At 34.7% G+C, this 22,995-nt stretch overlaps 2 protein-coding genes across 3 annotated transcripts; both read left to right on the forward strand.

The window, feature by feature from the left end:
* Positions 1 to 2,972: 2,972 nt before the first annotated feature.
* On the forward strand, positions 2,973 to 11,097 carry LOC146932398 (wings apart-like protein 2). The gene is made up of 13 exons (XM_085704054.1): positions 2,973 to 3,663; positions 3,966 to 4,065; positions 4,800 to 5,139; positions 5,700 to 5,812; positions 6,045 to 6,173; positions 6,355 to 6,448; positions 6,598 to 6,708; positions 7,457 to 8,301; positions 8,475 to 8,737; positions 9,709 to 9,862; positions 10,130 to 10,227; positions 10,319 to 10,400; positions 10,692 to 11,097. Exons 1-13 carry the CDS (start codon positions 3,206 to 3,208, stop codon positions 10,773 to 10,775), a joined length of 2,871 nt encoding a protein of 956 aa, XP_085560180.1. The 5' UTR covers positions 2,973 to 3,205; the 3' UTR covers positions 10,776 to 11,097.
* A 2,117-nt stretch (positions 11,098 to 13,214) lies between these two features.
* On the forward strand, positions 13,215 to 15,286 carry LOC146932399 (cytochrome P450 736A117-like). Of its 2 annotated transcripts, XM_085704056.1 has the most exons (3): positions 13,215 to 14,167; positions 14,544 to 14,825; positions 14,962 to 15,286. In XM_085704056.1, the coding sequence occupies exons 1-3, from the start codon at positions 13,292 to 13,294 to the stop codon at positions 15,001 to 15,003; spliced, it is 1,200 nt and encodes a 399-aa protein (XP_085560182.1). In that variant the 5' UTR covers positions 13,215 to 13,291; the 3' UTR covers positions 15,004 to 15,286. The 2 variants fall into 2 exon arrangements, with proteins under 2 accessions (XP_085560182.1, XP_085560181.1); XM_085704055.1 differs by having other exon boundaries at positions 14,544 to 15,286.
* Positions 15,287 to 22,995: the final 7,709 nt, after the last annotated feature.

The raw sequence follows: 22,995 nt of genomic DNA on the forward strand, positions 1-22,995 counted from the left end.
ATATGATATATGTGAAGCATTTTTATAACATTATTTGTCACATTAAAGGGTTTTAATATCTTCTATTAGTATCAACTAATGGTTTACAAATCCGCCGCTTTACTTTCTTATTTTGTATCACATCTATCACTTAACATTACGACATTTTTTTTTTTTGGTACACATTACGACATTTCTTTCAATAAAGAAAGATGATGAAATGCACGTGAGCATTGTTGGCGTTAAATATTTATACGCACTCTGACCAACACTTGCACGTGTCAATTAACACGTTATCTTTTCGTTAAAGAACATAAAAGACAACCAACTTAACAAATAATAATGTCACTCTCTCTCTCTCTCTCATACAAAGTACTAGCGGTAAACCTTTGGAATAACCAGCCACCACCACTTGTTACCCTCGCTCACCATACATCATACACTGCCAATCACGATGTGGTCGTCTTACCACACTAGTAAGCCACCACCTCATTTGACCACCATACGACACAAGCTTCATGTCATTTCCCACTGTATCCACTTGTTTAAATTAAAGATTTATCAAAAACAACAACATATCTAACACTTACAACGAACTGAAGTTCTCTAACTCCACAAATCTACTAACAGTTAATAACACCTCACAAAATATCACTTAAGCCCTAGCCTTCACAAAGGAAAATGAGAAAGATAGCCTTCAATAACTTTTTTTTAATGTCAACTTATTTTATAGAATTTATTCAGTAAATAATTGATGTTTGATGTTATGATTAAAAGAAAGAGATGTATATTGCAAGAGATATATGCAAATTGTGAGAATTCTAAAACTGAGAAAAAGAGTGATTGCCTTTGTAGATTTTTTTCATGACACGTGGAATTGGCTGAAGTCGTGACGTTGATAAGATGTGTGTTTGGGGTTTTTCAAAGTCAATTAAAATGATTAAATAAAAAATATATATTTTAAATCTGGAAGAACCGGTTATCAAGTTCACAATTTAAAAAGTTAGGCAACGTGACTAGAAATTCTCAAGTGTGTTCGTCCGCGTTTGCATTGGAGTTTGACGCTGGCATTTTCCAATGCACAATAACAACATGGAATTTTTATAGGGCAAGAATATAATTATGAGAGGTGTGCTACATGTCTCATATCCAAGCTTTTAAAAACGACAAATTCGAACTTAAATTAATGATTTTTGAAAAGAAAATAATCATAGAAGTTATGTTACATTGATATTTTAACATTTCATCGACTATCATGTTTCAAGTGTTGACAACTAATTTAAATTTGTTTGAAGAATATACTAGTTGCTATTGGGTAATTTTTAGTTATATAGTGGATTATGGTAGAAAAAAGTTGAGTATTTTTCTACATAAGAAGGATTACGACATGATTGGGTTAATTTGGTATAACATGAGCTATAAAACTCAGTTTTGAATGAAACAAGTTATAATGGAAAATGTTCAGCTTACGGAAAGTACCCCGGTTTTGATCTTGGAATATAGCCAAGATCCATTTGCATTTGATGAGGATGACAGTGGCTTATCAAAGAGTTCGTTATGTAAAAAGTCCACGTCCCTAAGCAGTTCGAGGAAGAATGTTCAAAACCATTTTGTTGCACGCTTATGGGTTTGGGTAAAAGGTTTGGGTGTGAAAGTGGAAATGACGATTTAAATAAAAATGAGGTATGTGAATGTTTAAAAATGGGAGTGTGAACACTCCCTTTATCGAGGGTTGCCTCCGTTGAATGCCTCTTTACCGTCATTAGCTTTACAAATCAACACCCAAGTTAAGGTGGATAATATGACAAGAAAAATATACCCTCTTTCCTCTTCTTTCCTTTAGGTATAAATCCCATAAACTTTAGATATGGTACCAAGTGTTCCTATGCCCCCATAACAGGACCATCATAACATGATTTCTCCCTATCTTGAAGTGTTAACAATTAAACTCGAGGAGGATACCTTTCTTGAAACATCAAGGGTTGAGTCTTAACAACTACATGAATTGTTTTATACTCCTCCCTCGGGTTTTAATAGCACTAACTACTTATAAATCTACTTCTACTTCAACTTCTACATCTAAGACTACAATATTTTTTTCTTCCACTATTTCATCAAAACATTGTTTAGTCTCTAACTCTTTACTCTTAACATTGTTTACTGAACCGACTGCATTATCCCAACCTGACAACAATCTATAAGCAGACAAGGTGCTTGTGCGGAAAGAATTTAGGGCCCATGAGAAATGTGGGCGATGATGGCACTCATGGCTGACAACATGTCTAAATTTATTGTGTAACCGTACAACCGCAGTTTACTCTTATGTTTCTCCATTCAATTCATTTATAGGAAATAATGTTTTCTTAATTGAGAATTGTCATTTGTTATGAGCCATGTCAAGGAAGAAATGCAAGAACACAACAATCTTCTTTTTTCCTTTTTTGTCCATTTTACTACCTCCGTTTTAAATTAAGTGTCGGTTCCTTTTGTTCTCCTATTGATAAAAAACACTAGTTTTTTTTTTTTTTTTTTTAATAAGTAGTTTTGTAACTGGAACTCACATATTTCAAATGTGGACAAGTTGAGAGTGAGATGTTTGGGGTTTAAACTCAGCCCATGTATATATTATGCAATGTCTTTTCTAATTGTTCACGAAAAAAACCCTTATTGGTTTTGTACACATGCGATTTGTGAAAAAATTAAAATAGCATTTTCCTAATAAAAATATATAAAAATAAATATTTACGTTTGGAGGCTATATTAATTTTATCTAAAAAAACGTTGAAAATATAACTGTTTAATTAGTTTATTTTGTAAAAAAAAATCTATTTAAAAAGTTTGTTGAAAATTAAAATCCATATTATTAAGTAGTTACTGCAGTGAGAAAAAGTGTTTTACAAATCAAAAGCTGAAAATAACGGAACAAGCCTCATCGTATCGTATCGTATGTTACCAGTTAGAAAAACACTACACTGACCCACAGATTCAAAATTGCACACAATTTCATAACACTCTAATTTCAAATTTTCTCAATTTCTTTTTTCAATTCTTCTTCATCTTCTTCTTCGAATTCTTCGTTCAGCTCAGAAACCTGAAAATTTCCCATTCTTCTTTTTCTTTTTGTTGAATTTCCCAAAAAGCCCTCATCTTGTCGAAGAATGCCAAATCGAAATTCATCGACATAGCCGCCACCAACCACCGTAAACCACCGATCTCCGATTCCAAAATGATTGTTCGCACATACAATCGCCGCAAACCATCAATTTCCGGAACGTATTCATCCTCTTCCCTAAACGACGACGTATCAGATTCTCTTTCCCTTTCCCAATCCCAATCCCAAGACCCACTCTACCCCGATTTCGCCTTCTCTTCTCAAGATTCTTCCTCTCAGTGGTCTTTCTTCGATTCCGACCCCAATTCAATCGACGATTTTGGTTACGGTGGTCGACGGGAGCCAAAGAGGGCAAAAAACGCATCCACAAAAAACGGATTCTCGTATCCGGCGACGTCGACGTTGATGGAGGCGCAGGAGTTTGGCGAGATGATGGAGCAAAATGATGAGGTTAATTTCGCTCTTGATGGACTTCGGAAAGGTCAACCGATTCGAATCAGAAGGGCTAGTTTGGTTTCTCTTTTGTCAATTTGTGCCACAACACAGCAAAGAAGGCTTCTTCGTTCTCAAGGGTATGTGAATTTTTCGCTAAATCTTTTGAATTTGTTTTGAATTTTAACGTATCATGCGTTTTGTTTGAATTTCTTCTTGTGTGTTGTGTCTCTTTGTTGGGGTTTATTCAAAATTTTGAATTTTGAATTTGGGCTTGAGTTTAAATTTAAAATTTTTAAAATTTTTGTTTAATGTTGTTAGTTTCTTTGTTTTAGATTGGAATTTTGAACTGAGTGCAAGGATTGAATTCACTCTCATATAGGAATTATACCAGTATGAATGTTTAGCTGATGAAATACTGATTATTATGCTTTATTTATAGGATGGCAAAGACAATAGTTGATGGAATTTTGGGTCTCAGTCTTGATGATTCTCCCAGCAATCTTGCAGCTGCAACCCTTTTCTACATTTTAACTAGTGATGTAAGTTGTTTTTCGTTTGAGAAAGAATTTCCAGGATGAATGTTATACTGTAATTTTAACTAATGATGAGTTTTTTGGAATTCTTTTGTTAAATCTCTCTCTTTCTCTCCCCACTTGTTTGATTCTACATTTGAAGGAAATCTTAATATTTCAGTACCAAGATTTGGCATGTGTAGATTTTCAATTGTGACCCTAAAAAATAGATTTTCAATCGTGTGTGATTCTGAGTTGTAAAGAACGGTGAAATTGATCTATGGTTACTTTCTCATGTTTTAGACTTCTCAATTGAAAAAAAATATCTGCAAAGCAAAACTAATATTGTTGGGCATGCACATTCCAAAATTACAGTCCACAATTATTTTTCCATTTGTTTACCATAAGTGTCCATTTGAATGACAAAATTGGAATAATCAATAGTCAATACTTTAATAATTGAAATTATTATGATTAAATTGTTTCAGAATCATAAATTCCGTGTCCAAGTTATAATTTTTTATTATTATAAAATAACAATTAAAAAGTTATTATTATTTTGGAAGAAAAAAATTATTATTATTATTATTATTATTATTATTATTATTATTATTGTTATTATTTTTTAATTTAGCATTTCTATTTCTGAAGTTATTGTCCAGTGGCATATAGTTCTGTTCTGGTATTTGACTTGGAGTTAATTTATCAATATACATATTCACTATTTTCCCTTATTTTTACTGTCTATGCTTTTGTCTCAGGGTCAAGATGATCATCTCCTTGAATCACCTTGTTGTGTTAAATTTCTAATCAAGTTGTTAAGACCAATTGTATCCACAACTATCAAAGACAAAGCACCAAGTCTTGGCTCGAAACTTCTATCATTGCGTCAGAATGATGACATGCTAAAAAAAACAACGTCAAAATTTGACTCCAGTTCCGTTGCAGTTTTTTCTAGAGTCCAAGAAGTTCTAGTTAATTGTAAAGAGCTAAAAGCAACGTGTCAGAATAACAGTGGGATTGAGAGACCAGAGTTATGCCCAAAGTGGTTAACATTGCTGACTATGGAGAAGGCTTGTTTATCTGCCATTTCTCTTGATGGTAAAGAACATTTAATTCAACCTTTTTTTTGCTTGTATCATTGTCGAATATGTTCTTTTCCATCTTAGTTATCTGATTCCTCTAATGCTAATGCTGTTTTTATTGTGCGAAAGTATAACAATGTTAACAGTTTAGAGCTCATTAGTAAAGAGATTTTGTAATCAGGCTTGTTACTATTACTTCTTCTCAGTTTCTGAAGGTGCCATCCTGATATTGAAAATTATTAAATTTCATAATTTGATGGAATCTGGCATGTTAATACTTAACTTATAGAGGGCTCTTTTTCTTTATATGTATATTTCTCCGCACATAAATTAATCTAAAACTTTCATTTTTCACATGTAAATTATGTTCTCTTGGACGCTTTCTCCACATGCAAATAATTCAAATTATAAGTTTATGATACTTGTAGTTGATCAAGAACACACACATACTTCAATATTCTTCTGTGGTCCAGCTAACTGTACATATTATCCTATGGAACTACTGTATCGAATCTTCTACTGATTTTTTTGTATTTTTTTTGAATGTTATGTTATGGGGGAAATACTTGTGTACAGAAACCTCTGGTGCTGTACGGAAGACTGGTGGCAATTTTAAGGAAAAACTAAGGGAGCATGGAGGACTTGATGCAGTATTTGATGTCACTATGAATTGTCATTCAGATCTGAAGGTGTGAGCTTGTATGTTAGTTCAAGTTCAATATATAATATACGATTTACTATGTTTGCAAACTGCAGTAGACATGAATTGATACAGTCTATAATAGGGAGAGCATTTTCTGATGGCCATTTCTTGCTTTGAGATGTGTTATTGTACTTTGTCAATCCATCGCCAATTCTTTTGTATTTGCATCCTTAAATAATGATTTTTTTTTTTTTTAAATCCATGAATTTGTCTTTCAGAATTGTAAGGACTATAGTTCTCTGTCTACCAAAGATTTGAGAAATGAAAAACGTCTAAAGAGCCTAACCTTGCTTCTTAAGTGCCTGAAGATAATGGAAAATGCTACTTTTCTAAGCAAAGACAACCAGGTTGGCATGTTTCTTTACCACTTATAAAATGTTTTTTTTATGATTTAATTTCCATTGCCTTGGATTTTGCATGTGTGACTTTTCATCTGTATTGCATAATGCATACTGCAATTTTTGATGCATTTGTAGCTTGGCGAACTTGTTAATTTATCAATCATATTCTTATACTTTCTCGTTACAGACTCATTTGCTTGGAATGAAAGGAAAGTTGAGTCCTAAGGCAACCCCATTGTCTTTTACGGAGCTTATTATAATTGTCATTAAAATGCTCTCAGGTAATGATCATACACGGGTAATTTCTGGCTTGGTGCCTTTCCTTGTTTAATAATTTTATTCTCGGTAATCATGATTTTATTAGCTTACTTTTCAGTTGGATCATAGATTCTTCCCTTTCTCATCTGTGCCAATAACTTTTATTTTCTAGATCTATGTCTGCGTCGGAGTGCCTCTCCTGTGTCCGTTGATAACAAGCTTAATGACCCTTTCTTTATGGCCAGCGATGATTCTGAACTGGATCAGTTAAGAGACTATAAAGGTACTAGATTTTTATAAGCTGGTCTTGAAACTCTTGTTTTCTGATCATAGTTAGACGTGCTAGAGTTCTATGTGGAAATTTTCCAAATCACTGCAAATCTTTTATACTCTTATCTTTTCTTCTAGATAGGAACTATTGCTTCAATTGTTTTTTTAGGTGGGTGCACTTATTAGCTCTTCCTGTCTTTTCATTAACATGCAAAAGAATGCGCCGATTGAGTGATAGCGCTTATTACTGAGGTATATGTACTTGGAAGAGGATGGGAATTGAAAAAATAAACACTCATGGGTGAGGCGTGTAGAGTTGTAAATAAAGAGAAAGTTCATGTTAATTCATTTTTACTCCAGGGTGAATACTGGGCTGGCAAGGAATAGTGGGAGGTGGTAATTTGGTTAGGGGAACGAAGAATATAAGAGGGAAGGATAACCCTTGATTTGATTTTATTGTCTCTGTTGGAAAGAAATTGTTTTAATCTGAAATAAGCGAGCAATGCCATTAGATTAAAATCACAGATTGTTTATTCAGGGTGTGGTGATTTATTGAATAACTATCATTGTTGTATCTTGTGTTTAAATGTGTTCTATACTTAGTCTCCCGAATTATTTGGGTTATGCTAAGCTTTTGTTGTGTTCTAGCCTCTAAAAGTTAAAATAGTCATGGCAAATCATTTAAATTTTGATATGCTTGCTAACGCATACATAAAGTTTTTCTTCGGATTTTTTGAATGCTCTTCCATTTGAATTTGCAGAGAATGAACCTATATCCGTTAGTTCCAGTAGGAATTACAATGGTGTGGAGAGGGCCTCTTCTATTAAGAATTCTAACCTTTCTCATAAAACCCAACTATTGACATGTGCTCGGTTGGAAAAATCACTCTCGGTTTCTGAAACTCCTAGCACATCAACTACTGATACATACTCACTAAAGATGAGGATCAATTCATCCACATCTGGTTCTTGCAGTAGTTTATCAAAGAGTTCGTACTGTAAAAAGTCCACGACCCAAAATAGTTCCAGGAAGAATGTTCACTTTACTGAAGGTGTCCCTGTTGTAGTCTTGGAAGATAGCCATGATCCCTTTGCATTTGATGAGGATGACAGTGGTTTATCAAAGAGTTCGTACTGTAAAAAATCTATGACCCAAAATAGTTCCAGGAAGAATGTTCAGTTTACGAAAAGTACCCCGGTTGTAATCTTGGAAGATAGCCAAGATCCATTTGCATTTGATGAGGATGACAGTGGCTTATCAAAGAGTTCGTTCTGTAAAAAGTCCACGTCCCTAAGTAGTTCGAGGAAGAATGTTCACTTTAAGGAACGTACCCCGGTTGTAATCTTGGAAGATAGCCAAGACCCCTTCGCATTTGATGAGGATGATATTGCGCCCTCTAAGTGGGACCTACTATCGGGGAAACAAAAAACAACTCATTCTAAAAAACATAAGGATGCAAATCTAGAATTTGAAAATGAACGTCAATCGCAAACCAAAATGAGTCAAGAAGAGTCAAGTGATGGGAACATCAATTGTTCCAGTTCTGACATAAGTTATGACGAAGATTCCAGCCTTCTAACTGATTGCCTCCTTACTGCTGTCAAGGTATTTTACTGGATTTAATTTGTTCCATGTATCATTTATGTTAATGTCTTCTCATAAAATTATGGATTCTATGTAGTTATCCACGTTTCATGTGTAGTTGCAGCCTTCAGTGTTCTATGTTAGTGTTATACATTATACTAACACTTTAGATAAATACCTGTGTTGTCTTGTAGGTGTTGATGAATTTGACTAACGACAACCCTATTGGCTGTCAATTAATTGCTGCCCATGGAGGGTTGGAGGCTATGTCTATGTTAATTGCTGGTCATTTCCCTTCTTTCAGCTCACCGTCATCCTTTGCTCAGATAAAAGAAAATCCCTTGAGAACTGAAAAGGACCATCTATGTGATAGGCATCTAACTGACCACGAGTTGGATTTTCTTGTTGCTATTCTGGGCTTGCTTGTAAATCTGGTTGAGAAGGATGGTCGTAACAGGTAATCTGATTGGTTTCTGGACTGGAAGTTGATTGTGAACTAATGATGTTTTTTTTTGGATTGTGAACTAATGATGTTATATACTCAAGATTTTAGTGTTCTTTTTGGTCTTAGGTATAGATTAATATTAAATTTGAACAGTTGTACAGAAATTTTTTATTTAGATACCTACGTGACTCTGTGTGTGTGTGTGTGATAGGGTCTCAACTAGTAAAGAAGAACTGAACTGTTGTTCTTCACTTAGCATGGCCAACCATTCTGTTAACTTCTGTCAATGTACCCTCTCTCTCCAAGCTGCATGATTCTTGCATCCTTCCCTCCAATCCCCCCTTGACCAGTCAGTGTGTGTGTGTGTAAATGATACTCCATTTCTTAATATGTTATGGATATTGCAACTGTTTCAACTTTCAACCTTAGAAAATTTCTCATCAAGTCTCTATTTATCTTTATATGGATGCCGTGCTTCTGAATTATGCTCTTATTCATTTTTTATTTTTTTTTTAATATAAATGTTGCAAGATTTCACCTTCTTTGGCTCTTTAATAGGTGTTTTGTCATTGTGTACTACTGCCATAATGCTATACATCCCAGAACTTCTTTCAATATTTCAAATTGACCCATTCTTAATCCATTTGATTTATTTAATGATAAGATAAAATATATCGACTTCCATAACCTTTTTTTAATCATGTGCAGTTTTAAACATCAATATTTCGGCATGATAAAATAATGTCTATCTTGTTATACTGCTATACTGACTTCCCACTACTGCTATACCGACATCCCAGAACTCTCAGTATTTCGAATATTTAAAATTGATCCATTCTTAATCTCTTTGATTTATTTAATGACAAAATAGAAAGAATAGAATGATTTCCCACTAAGCATAATCTTTGGCATTATAATGCCTATCTCGTTGTATTGTATTGTATTATTTATACCCATTCAAGATTCGTCACTCTTCTTTGCAGATCACGGCTTGCAGCAGCCAGTGTTCTACTTCCTTCTTCAGAAGGCTTGGACCAGGAGGTTCGGCGGGATGTTATTCAATTATTATGCTCTATTTTCTTGGCTAACCAGGGTGAAAGTGAGGCGGGAGCTGGGGAAGATAAAAAATTTGAACTGGTGTGTTGCAATGTTCCAATTTTTTAGTTAGAATTCTTGTTTCACACATTGTTTGGGTTATACACATTTTGTATTCCTTTTTTGATGCGTTGGTGGGAAGCTTGGAGTAGCAAGGAGTATAGAATTACTACTTTGATTTGGAAATAATCAAAATTATGTCCTTAAAGCAGTATATTTGTAACTAATCTTCCCGATTTGCTTATGTCACTTAATGGTACATGATTATCACTTGATGAATATCCCTTAATCTTGTGTTTGCTTATGCAGAATGATCCTGCTGCTGTTCTACAAGGTGAAAAGGAAGCTGAGAAAATGATTGTGGAAGCTTATTCTGCGTTGCTTCTAGCATTTCTTTCCACGGAAAGGTGAACTTCTTATTGATCTTCAGTTCCTTTTGTTTAAATTTTTGCTTTGTCGCATATATTAAGGGCTCTAATTTACCCTTTTGTTCTACAGTAAGAGCATCCGTGCAGCAATTGCTGACAATCTTCCAGATCACAACTTAGCAAGTCTTGTACCTGTGTTGGACAGATTTGTGGTAAGTAGCTTTTGGTAATTATGAATAGTCTCATACCATGTTGATGAAATTATTTGCTAACATTAGTTGCCAGCATGCATTTGACTTGATCGGACATAGTTTGCATCTTCATAATATATATGCCTGAAAGTCACAATTGTGGGCATGGTGGGATTTAAAACTGCATCTGAAGGGTCAAAAGTGAAGATGGCCTGTTTAATCATAATAGACGCCTGGGGTTCCCCTTTTAATTTTTTTGTTCATTCCGTCAACAACACTTTTTAATTCATAACCGTGTGTCTTTATGTGCAGGAATTTCATCTGTCTTTGGACATGATTTCACCAGAGACTCATAAAACTGTTAGTGAAGTCATCGAGTCATGTAGAATACGGTGAAAGATCAAATGGAAAATTCTGTACAGCCACGTCTTGCTTTAGGATTTGTTGCTACTCAGGCAAAAATAGAATCACTGCAGCTCATTTCATTAAAATTTGACCAACTTTTATATGCCGTTCTCAACGCATATACTCTTATTTTATATCACCATGCTGGTGATACGGAGATGCTTGTATACAAAAAAAATCAATAGTAGGATGGATGCGTTCCTAGCATAGTCTGTGTGTAACCAATAGTTGTAATTTTTTTTTTTTTTGATTTTTTTGTTTATTCATTCACATTCTTGTATTAGAAGCTCATATATTGTATTTCAAGTTCTCACGTCCTTGGTTTCTCCATCTTTTCAACAACTTGTAATTGTGTTCCCATAGTTTAAGTAAAACTGTAATATTTACTGGAAAGCATAATCTATAACTATATCTGATAAAATAATAATATAACTGATAAGAAAATAAGCTAAGACTATACACCTTCTGATCATTAATATATGCAAAAGTCCATTTTTAAAGTTTATTCAATAAATGATGTATGTGGTCTATAATATATACCACATACATCATTCATTCAATGAACCAAAAGTTTGGATTTTTGCTTATAATAGTGACTATGGCCCCGTTTGGATAAACAGCTTATATTAGATGCTTATAGCATTAGGGCTTATAACATTAGAGCTTACATCATAAGCTCTTATACTTGATAAGCTATTTATGTTTGGATATGTACACTAAAAAGTACTTACATAAATTGAAGTGTTTGGATGTGACATTACATAAACAATTATCAAAATTTTAAATATTTTTAATTTAACAAAAAAAATCAAAGAATCGAACCACAATTATCAAGATTTTTTTTGATAAAATTAATCAAGATGTAAAAAACAATATTATAATATATTAATTATAATTATACATATATAGTATAATCAATATTCGTCCTTAAAAAAATATCAATATTCATATAAGACAAAATTAACATTAGAGGTGTAAATGAACTTACCGTATATATAGATATTAGTGTACAGTTTGTTACAAAAAAAAGACAAGTTTGTTTTTTTATTCAGTTTCATTTTGTTACGTGACAAAAAAATAATAAAAATCTTCCTTAAAAAAAAATAATAAAAATCTTAGTTACATGTGTTACTTAAGATAAGTATATAACAATTTTGTTACTCATGCACTGCCAAAGATAATTAACATTATAATTAAAATATATGTTTCGAAAAAGTGGATCTAGAGAGAATCGAAAGAGGTTACATAAATTAATAAGCTCTTTGTTAAGCCGGAGGGTAAGTTGAAAATTTAGGCTTATTAAAATATGACATAAGCAGCTTATGAAACTAAGATAAGCTATTTTTATTTATTTACCCAAATACCTTTAAAAAGACTTATGAGAGTAGATAAGCCCACATAAACTCAAAATAAGCCAATCCAAACGGGGCCTATGTCAAAGGAGAAATTTGACCAAAGAAAATATAACCTTTGATGCAGGTCTGGTCCAACCTAAGTTATGGTCTAACGTGACTGATGCAAACGAAACATTGTACAGTTCACGAGAACGCAAAACTTCAGTTGTCAGCATGAAAAGTTTGTCTATTTTCACTTACTAGCTTGACATTTGGGCAGCCACTTGATGTAATTCTATTACGTGCTCAAATTTGATTGTTGCGGAGAAATTTCAATAAAGTGGATTTGTTAATGACTAATGTGCTTTTGAATTTTGTTGTCACCCATCAATAATGGTTGTTCCATTATTATCCATTTGTAAATAAAATGTACTATAAGGGTCATGTTAACTTGTGCTCTTAGGGCACATGTTAAGTAACCTAAAAATGGAAATATTTTCTTAAATTTTGTGCATTCAATTATTGAAAAGTAAAAAAGTTAAAGTCAAATGCATTAATTATAATATAATACACCCTCCGGTCACTATTATAAGCAAAACTTTGCATTTTAGATACATTCAATTAATGATGTATATGGTCTTTATTATAGACCACATACATCATTTAATGAATGAATCTAAAATGCAAAGTTTTGCTTATAATAGTGACCGGAGGGTGTATTTCTATTTTGAATCATTAACTTGTGCCTTGAGGGCACAAGTTAACATTTCCCAATGTATAAACGCTAAGATACCAAAATACATAGCAATCTATTGTCAGAAAAAGGAAAAAAGAATACAGCACCTCTTCACAATGATCATATTATTTTCACATAGAAGAGTAATGATATTTTGACATCTATTTGATGACAACTTTGTTGACAACCTTGTTTTTCCCACTTCTTATTGGTCAAAAACAATGGAGAGAGACAAAAGAAGAGAGAGGGTAACAACATCATATGAGTATGAGAGAGAAAGTTGTCAAAAAGTTGTCAAAAAGTGGTTGTCAAAATATCATTTCTCTATATATAAAGACAGATCAAAGTCTCATCAAAATCACAGCTTGAACTCATGTCAACTTTTCTGCCTATGCTTTTCTCTTTCACATGAAAGCTTCTATTATTCATTACTCCCTATGCTTTTCTTTAGTATCTTTCCACTCTTACTTTCTCTTCTGTTCATCATCAAATGGTACTTCAACAATTCTGCCACCAAAAAACACTTACCACCTTCACCTCCAAGATTTCCTTTACTTGGTAATCTCCATCAAGTTGGCTTATTCCCTCACAGATCACTCCAAGATTTAGCTCACAAATATGGTCCTTTAATGCTTCTTTATTTAGGGAAGGTACCAGTGGTTGTAGTTTCCTCAGCTGATGCAGCAAGTCAGGTAATGAAAACTCATGACTTGATCTTCTCTGATAGGCCACAGCGTAAAATCTTTGATATCATGTTGTATGGTTCCAAAGATGTAGCAAGTTGTGCATATGGTGAGTATTGGAGACAAGTAAGGAGTCTCAGTGTGTTACACCTTTTGAGTAACAAAAGGGTTCAATCTTATCGTCGTGTTAGAGAGGAAGAAACTGCAAAAATGATGCAAAATATTCAAGAGAAGAGTTCTTGTGTGAATTTAACAGAGTTGTGTTCTACAATTACTAATGATATAACATGTAGGGTGGCTCTAGGAAAAAGATATGGTGAAAAAGGTGGGGTATTGCCGGAGCTGATGTTGGAGTTTGGAGAGTTATTGGGTTCATTCTTTATAGGAGATTATATACCTTGGCTTAAATGGTTGGGTAAGGTTAATGGTTTCTATAGCAAGGCAGAAAAAGTGGCTAAACATTTGGATGAGTTTTTTGAGAAAGTTATTGAGGAGCACATCAGTGGTAGTAGATCTGATGGACATGTTGGTGAGGGAACCAGTGATTTTGTGGACATTATGCTTTCAGTTCAAAAGAGCAATGCTGCTGGCTTCTCAATTGATAGAACTGCAATTAAGGGTTTGTTACTGGTAAGAATAACATTTTTTTTCCCTTTCCTTTTAGTTATATATTACTTACTAAATATATTCTGTAAATTAGATAGTACTGTAAATTTGATTTTGATATATTTTCTTATATTCGAGTAGAAATGATTTTGTATCAGATTTGTATCTTCTCTATCCAAACATAACTATTCAAATTGAAATTTATTATTCAGCTCACGTAGGCGTGAATCCATACATAAATAATTTTACATTATATTTGACTCACTTTTAACCATAATCAGTTCATTCAAATAATTTTTTGTCACTATAGTATCAACACACACCAAGTGTCCTAAGATATAGGGAATTTAGTATGGTTTGGTAACTACATGGTGTAAATAAAACTGTACTTTCTCTGCAGGACATGTTTGCTGCAGGTACTGATACTACCTACACAGTTCTAGAATGGGCAATGACAGAACTGTTAAGACACCAAACAGTGATGCATAAGTTGCAAGATGAGGTGAGAACTGTGGTTGGTAATAGGACTCATGTAACTGAAGAGGATTTGGTTAACTTGAACTACTTGAAAGCTGTGATTAAAGAAACTCTTCGCTTGCATGTCCCGATTCCATTATTAGTCCCTCGGAAATCAATGGAAGATATCAAACTAAACGGCTATGACATTGAAGCTGGAACAGAGGTAATAATCAATGCTTGGGCTATTGCAAGAGACCCTTCAAGTTGGGAACATCCTTTAGAGTTTAAACCAGAAAGGTTTATGAATAGTTCAATAGATTTCAAAGGATTTGATTTTGAACTTATTCCATTTGGAGCAGGAAGGAGAGGTTGTCCTGGAGTGTTGTTTGCTATTGCTGTGAATGAATTGGTGCTAGCAAACCTTGTTTACCAATTTGATTGGAAATTGCCTGATGGAATAGCAGGGAAAGATTTGGACATGTCTGAAGTTGTTAGCTTTACTTGTCATAGAAAATACCCTCTCATTGCAATAGCTACCAAATATGAGAAAAATGTATAAACAACCTAAGGGAAATAAGTCATATGCAGGCTGCAGCAACCCTTTCAAAGGTCTAATATCATTCACGTTTTACTTTTCTTCTTGTTTTCCTTTGAATAATCAAATTCCATGTTTTCATTCTGTTAGTTCTGTTGGAACAATGTTAGGCTCCAAATTCCAATATGGATATCATATACTCCCTCCGTTTCAAAATGAGTGTCGTTTTAGGTGTTTGCACACATATTAAGAAATGCAATGATTAAGAGAAAGAGAATGGTTATTTTACCAAATTATCCTTATTAACTATTGATTAGTTTTAAAAGTAGTAATACTTTGGAAGTAGTGTGCAGAGTATTAATTGGAGGGTACAATTGAAAAGAAAAAGTTATTATTGCATTGGAAACTGAAAACGACACTCATTTTGAAACAAATTTTTTTGGCTAAAGCGACACTCATTTTGAAACGGAGGGAGTAGTATTTTGCTAATTCTCATGCCACTAGTTTTCCTTTGAATACTCATATTCCTTTTATTACTCTTGGTGATCTTTTCCCTCTCCTAGTTTCATCCCTTTGGATACTTTAAGCTCCTTTTGTCCTTTGCTAGTAAATAATAAAATTGTAGTACTTATATGTTGAATGGCTTAGATCTAAGGGGTTGCTTTTTTTAGGACTGAAACATAACAGGAGTATTTTGTTTTAAGGCTATCAAAGCAAATGATCTTTATAAATATTTAAAATTTTGTTTTTTTCTTCTAAAAACAATCAAACTTTTTAGTTTTTGTAAAATTTTCCATAATCATTTATAGTCTTTGTAAAAAATTTCTGCAAGTATTTTTTTATCCCTAAAAATACTAAAAGAAAATGTTACATGACTAAAAAGTGCAATTGTTTTTGTTGGAACTAAAAATGGAATTTTAGATATCTTCATGAACCATTTACTTAATTAATTTATTTTATTTTATTATGACTACTTCTTTTCTTCCATATAAATAATTTTTGAATTTAATTAATATACCATGTTCACGTACAATTATTTTAGACATGTATCCAATTATATGTTGTCACATAAATTAATGAATATGAAAACGCATGAGTTCTCACATTCATTAATTGATGTGGCAAAACATAATTGAATGCATATGTAAAATAATTGTATATTGATAAAGCATACTAATTAAACTCATTATTTTATACGTTGTGATTTTTGATGTAATTTTGTCGCATAACTTTCATATATAAAAATATCTTTTCGTAAAATAAATAAGTAAATATATATAATAATAATAATGATAAATTTATTGTAAATTCGACATTTATATCAGATTTGCACTATAACTAATTAAAAAGTATCATACAAAGTGATGAAAAAAATTTCTCATCATGTCTCACTAGCCTCTATAAAATATAATTTTTTATTTAAATCCTTACAGAATTTTCATCAATTTTTAATTTCGACATTTTATAAAAATGAGTCTTTTTCTTTAGTAAAGAACACTAAAGATGGAGATTATCATTATAAAAAGTAAAAACAAATTATTTTACAGAAACTAAGCTTTATAAAGACCGGAAATAGGTTGAACAAAATAATTATGTCGATTACCAATCTGTCGTTTCTCTCCTAGGGTTATTCCTGTGATCATCGTTGGAATCCCTTTGTGAGTGTGTTGTTGTCGATCGTTCTGGATCATCCAGATCTGGTCGTTAGGTTTGGGCACTAATTGTGTGTTGGAGTTTTAATTTTACGTGGTCTGTATCTGTCAATTGGCTCTCCGATTCAAATTCCTCATTGCTGAATTGGATTCATTGCAGTAAGAAAGTCCGCTTCCCATTCCATGTTATGTGATCACATGGGCTTTCAAATTCATTGATTATGGAAGGTATTTCTATGGAGGCATGGTTTCATCAATTGGCTACCATATGATAATAAGATCAAGGCTAAGATCAATTAATCCATCAGGTTGGTGATTCACGTAGCTATCTTTCTTGCATTCAAATTTGATTTATTATGGTCAGGTACGCCGAGAGATATGAGTCTCATTAGCTGGAATTGCCGGGGCTTAGGAAGCCCGAATGCAATTCCGAACTTAAAATACCTGGTTCGGTTTTATAAGCCAGCCATCCTTTTCTTAAATGAGACATTAGTCCAAAGAAATAAAATCGAGGATTTGCGTTATGTTCTTGGTTTTTCAAACTGTTTCTCTGTTGATCGTGTTGGAAGAAGCGGTGGGCTAGCTCTCTTTTGGCACTCATCTACTAATTGTCAAATTATTGATTACTCTCAGAATCATATAACAGCTGAAATTATTGATAATGAAAAAGGTCCTTGGCGTCTCACAGGCTACTATGGATATCCCAATGGGGGACGCCGACGTGCCTCGTGGGATCTGTTACGTCAGCTATCTAACCAAACCTCACTTCCATGGTGCATCTATGGGGATTTTAATGACATTATGGATGCTAGCGAGAAGCGTGGGCGTACGACTCGTTCTAATTGGCTTATCAACGGTTTTAGGCAAGCTGTAATTGATTCTGGTTTAACTGATGTTCCGATGGAAGGATATCCCTTCACTTGGTTTAAGAGTTTGGGAACTCCTAGAGCGGTCGAGGAGAGATTGGACAGGGCCCTAGCAAACACTGCCTGGTTTAATTTTTTCCCTAGTGCATCTCTTGATAATCTTGTGGCACCGACTTCAGACCACTATCCTATAATGCTTAATTGTCAACCATTCCTTCGCCACCAACGGGTTCAACGTGGGTTTCGTTTTGAGAATGCTTGGAGATTGGAAGAAAGCCTCAACGAGCTGATGCAAGATAGTTGGCTTTTGAACAATGAATACTCAGTGATAGAAAGGCTGCATAAATGCGCAAGTGACCTCACATCTTGGAGTCGTGAACACTGCAATACAATCAGGAAGGATATAGTTGATTGCAAAAGACAGCTTGAGAATTACCGCTCATCTCATGTTGGGGTAAATCAAAATCAGTTGTTGTATTTGAGAAAGAAAATGCAGAGACTATTAATGCAAGACGACGCGTATTGGCGGCAGCGTGCTAAAACTTTTTGGTACAAAGACGGAGATCGCAACACACAGTTCTTTCATGCTTCTGCGACTGCTAGAAAAAAGGTGAACAGAATTTTATCTCTTGAAGACGAACAAGGGGTTAAGTTTACTGATAGCAACGGAATGAGTGCTATTGCAAAGAACTACTTCCTGGATCTTTTTCAAAAGAAGAATAGTGTCTTAGAACCCGTTCTTGAAGTTATCCCGCAGTCCATCACTGCCCAGGATAATGAGCATCTCACGGCCCCTTTCACCATGGAGGAGTTTCGTGAAGCTATTTTCTCAATGCACCCCGATAAGTGTTCAGGTCCGGACGGGTTTAACCCGGGGTTCTATCAACATTTCTGGAACCTTTGCAGCGAGGATATTGTGAAGGATTGTTGTATGTGGCTGGATACGGGGCAGTTTCCTGCCTCTCTAAATTCCACAAATATTGCTTTGATTCCTAAAGGTTCTACTCAAACTACCATGAAGGATTGGCGTCCTATTGCGCTGTGTAACGTACTCTATAAGTTGATTGCAAAAGTTCTAGCAAACAGGATGAAGGTTGTGCTATATAAATGTATTTCTGATAATCAATCGGCATTTGTCCCGGGTAGGTCGATTCTTGACAATGCTATGGTAGCCATTGAGGTAATTCACTATATGAAAACAAAAACACGTGGTCAGGATGGTTGTGTGGCCCTCAAACTTGACATTAGTAAAGCCTACGACAGAATTGATTGGGACTACTTGAAAGGGGTTATGTATAGAATGGGTTTCAATGAGAAGTGGATTCATTGGATTACTATGTGCATTGAGACAGTTGATTATTCAGTCATAGTGAATAATGAGACAGTGGGCCCTATTATTCCGGGTAGAGGATTGCGACAAGGGGACCCTCTATCCCCTTATCTATTCATTTTATGTGCAGAAGGTTTATCACGGCTTATTAAACGAGCTGAAGGCAGAGGGGACCTTGGGGGCACCTCAATTTGCAGGGGAGCTCCACCTATTACTCATTTATTGTTTGCGGATGATTGCTTCTTATTCTTCAAAGCGGAGGAGCGTCAGGCTCGTATTATGCAAGATATTCTTACGAAGTATGAGGCGGCTTCAGGGCAAATTATCAGTCTTCCCAAGTCTGAGATTTTTTATAGTCGCAATGTCCCGGATGCGCAGAAAACAGAAATCACTAATATCATGGGTGTTCAAGCAGTGTTAGGCACAGGTAAATACCTCGGTCTTCCTTCGATGGTGGGTAGGGACAGAAAGGCTGTGTTTGCTTATATAAAGGATCGTGTCTGGCAGAAAATCAATTCTTGGAGTAGTAAATGCCTTTCAAAAGCAGGACGTGAGGTAATGATTAAATCAGTGCTGCAGGCTATCCCGTCATATGTTATGAGCATCTTTCTTTTGCCAACCACCCTAGTGTCTACTATTGAAAAAATGATGAATTCATTTTGGTGGGGATCTGGAGGAGCTTCTAATAGGGGCATTCACTGGTTGTCTTGGGAGAAACTCTCTCTGCACAAGGTTCACGGAGGTATGGGTTTCAAAGACTTGACTGCTTTCAATTTGTCTATGTTAGGAAAACAAGGATGGAAATTTATGAATGAACCAACCTCTCTTGTTACGCGGATATTCAAGGCCAGATATTTTCCTACTAGTAATTATTTGAATGCTCGATTGGGACATAACCCGAGTTATGTTTGGAGAAGTATTCTCAAAGCTCGGTTCATTGTTCGTGGTGGGGCTAGGTGGTGCATAGGGTCCGGGGAGTCTATTCCTATTCTTAACGAACCTTGGCTTGTGAATGGCGACAAGATTGATGGTAATATACCAGGGGCTCATTATGTGCGTGATTTTTCCGTGAATAGGCTCATTGACAATGATACAAAGACTTGGAATGTTGATACTGTCCGACAAGTTTTTAGTACAGACATTGCTACTGCTATCTTGCACACACCATTAATAGATCAAGTGCAGGAGGATAAATTGATTTGGAAAGCGGATAAAAATGGCATGTATTCAGTTAAGAGTGCTTATCGATTGTGTGTCGAGGACTTGGTAGATACTACACATTTCCATAAACCGGGTTATTGGTCGGGTATATGGCGTCTGAAATGTCCCCCGAAAATCAAGAATTTATGCTGGCGCATATGTAGAGGCTGCCTACCTACGCGTGTTAGACTCCAAGACAAAGGGGTACATTGTCCGATGAATTGCGTCTCTTGTGAGGGTTTATATGAGGACTTGAATCATGTATTTTTTGAGTGTTCTTTTGCTGTACAGATCTGGCAGCGTAGTGGTCTTTGGGATGCTATCAGCCGAGCACTCCTCCATACGGAAACTGCAGCTGATGCAATTTTTCAGTTGCTGCAAAATCTGTCATTTGCAGAATCTCAACGTTTTGCTGTCACTATTTGGAGCATATGGAAACACAGGAATCTTAAGTTATGGCAAGACGTGTCAGAAACAGTAGCTCAAGTAGTGGAGCGTGCTGTTCGAGTTCTTGAGGATTGGAAATTGGCGAATAATCACTCTTCATCTGTCAGCAGAGCAGCTGTTTCCTTCAGCTCGGATCAGGGACAAAGGCGCAATGCTTCCACTTCTGCTACATCAGATACGCTTTCTCCAAGCACAGACCAGAGCCGTTGGCAGCCGCCTTCTCGTGGTAGAGTAAAATGTAACATAGATGCAGCTTTTTCCGATCAATTCAACAAAACCGGAATTGGCATTTGTATCCGAGACGAAGAAGGTACCTTTATTCTAGCTAAAATCATTCCTACTTCTCCTAAGTGCTCAGTTGATACAGGAGAAGCTTTGGCACTTCATCACGCTATGGAATGGCTAAGTGATATGTCCTTCGATTCCGTGGATTTTTGTTCTGACTCCAAAAGCATTGTCGACGCTTTCAATCAGAACCGAATCGACGTGACAGAAACGGGTCATATTTTATCGGCTTGCCGACTTTTATTTTCATCATACTTTACAAACTCTAAGGTCGAGTTCAGCAGGCGACAAGCAAATGAGGTGGCTCACACACTGGCGGGGGTTGCCACATTATCAGCTAGTCCCAAAATTTATTATCATGTACCTCCTTGTATTGAACAAATTATCATAAATGAAATGCTATAAGCACTTTTCTTTCAAAAAAAAAAAAAAAAGACCGGAAATATTTCTCTCAAAAAAATAAAAGACCGGAAATATTGTCTAAAAAAACTTAAAATTTATTTAATCCAAAAGTCTTAGGTAGAGTCAAATTCTACAATAAAATTGACCCATATTCATAAATAAATGCAAATGGGACATGAAAATTGGTACAGTTTTTAAACTTTTACAAAAGTTCACCACCAAAAAAAAGTAAATCACCACCAATTTTTATTTTTTTTTACAAAAGTTACACTTATGTCGTGTTTCTTAAATCTTAATGATCCCATCATATAATGTTTATAGTTATAGACATTTCTTCAAGCCAAATCTTAGGGTTAGTCACTCAAACTCCAAGTTGATGATTAGAAAGCACATGGCTCCTATGTGTTATATAATGGACAATTGAGGATTTTATTATATTTTTAGTCTTTCTTTAACATGTGTAAAATAAATGTGTAATTCATTGTGGGATTACATAATAAACAGCAAGATTAGCTAATAAAAATTAATATTTGAGCATTTCTTAAATTATTTAGTGTTATATCTCACACCAACACATAACGTCACATACGCCACAGCGCGGTGCCCATGCTATAACACGGGTTATCGATTAGTAGTCACCATAAGACGTTGCTTGAAAGTTAGAACATGATGGAAGTGGAGGAATATAAAGATAAAGGGGAAGGAAGTACGAATAAACGTCTTCTCCTTTGAAAAATGGGTACACTTGTGGTCATAAATAAAGAATTCCACTCTTTACCCAACACAGTTTGCTCATTTCCAATTGAAATTTTAAAAATACCCCTGCATGAGTTAACTTAAGCTAGTGTTAAATCTGCGCGACTTAACTCACGCTGAGTGAGTTAACTCACGCAGAGATTTACACCAGCGTGACTTAACTCACACAGAGATTTACACCGCGTGACTCACGCAGAGCATTATAATCATTTCAGTTGGGAATGAACATTTTTGGTTGGGTAAAAAGCAGAATTCATAAATAAATGGTATTGGATAGGTTGCCAAATCTTTAGTGTCCATAATTGGAAAGGTAGGCCAAATCTTTAGTATTTGGAAATGAGGAATGCTAGCAACACTCTTTTTTGAACACTCTCTCTAGTACTCACTCTTTCATTGGGTAAAATTAATGTATGTCCCACCACTTTATGTGGGTTCCATTTCCAAAGTGTAGGTCATACATTAATTTCACCCAATGAAAGAGTGAATGCTAGAGAGAGTACTCAAAAGAGAATGTTGCTACCATTTCTCTTTCGAAATTAACTATAAACACACACACAAACAAACCTCTTCTCCTTTCCTATCCTATATTATTATCCACAAGTAAGTAAAATTTTGTAATTGCATAATAAATAAATGAAGAAATAATAATACATTCAACGTGTCACGTTCTCATCCAATGCTGCCATTTTCTATCATGAGTAAATTTGCTCATGTAAATAATAAGTTTATATTAGAGTTTGTGCATTTTATATGAAATATATAACTTTTAAATAAATAATTGTTACTTTTTAATAAAAAAGTTGATACTTTTAGTTTGCAATAAGTTGCTGTTTATTATCTTGTTATAAGCATTTAGGATCACCAAAATTATATAGAGGAAGATATCACAAGAAGAACCATTAAAATCATAGCACCAAGTG

This window comes from Medicago sativa, chromosome 4 (assembly GCF_051527215.1).
Source record: "Medicago sativa cultivar Bolivia chromosome 4, Bolivia_mono, whole genome shotgun sequence".
NCBI lineage: Eukaryota > Viridiplantae > Streptophyta > Magnoliopsida > Fabales > Fabaceae > Medicago > Medicago sativa.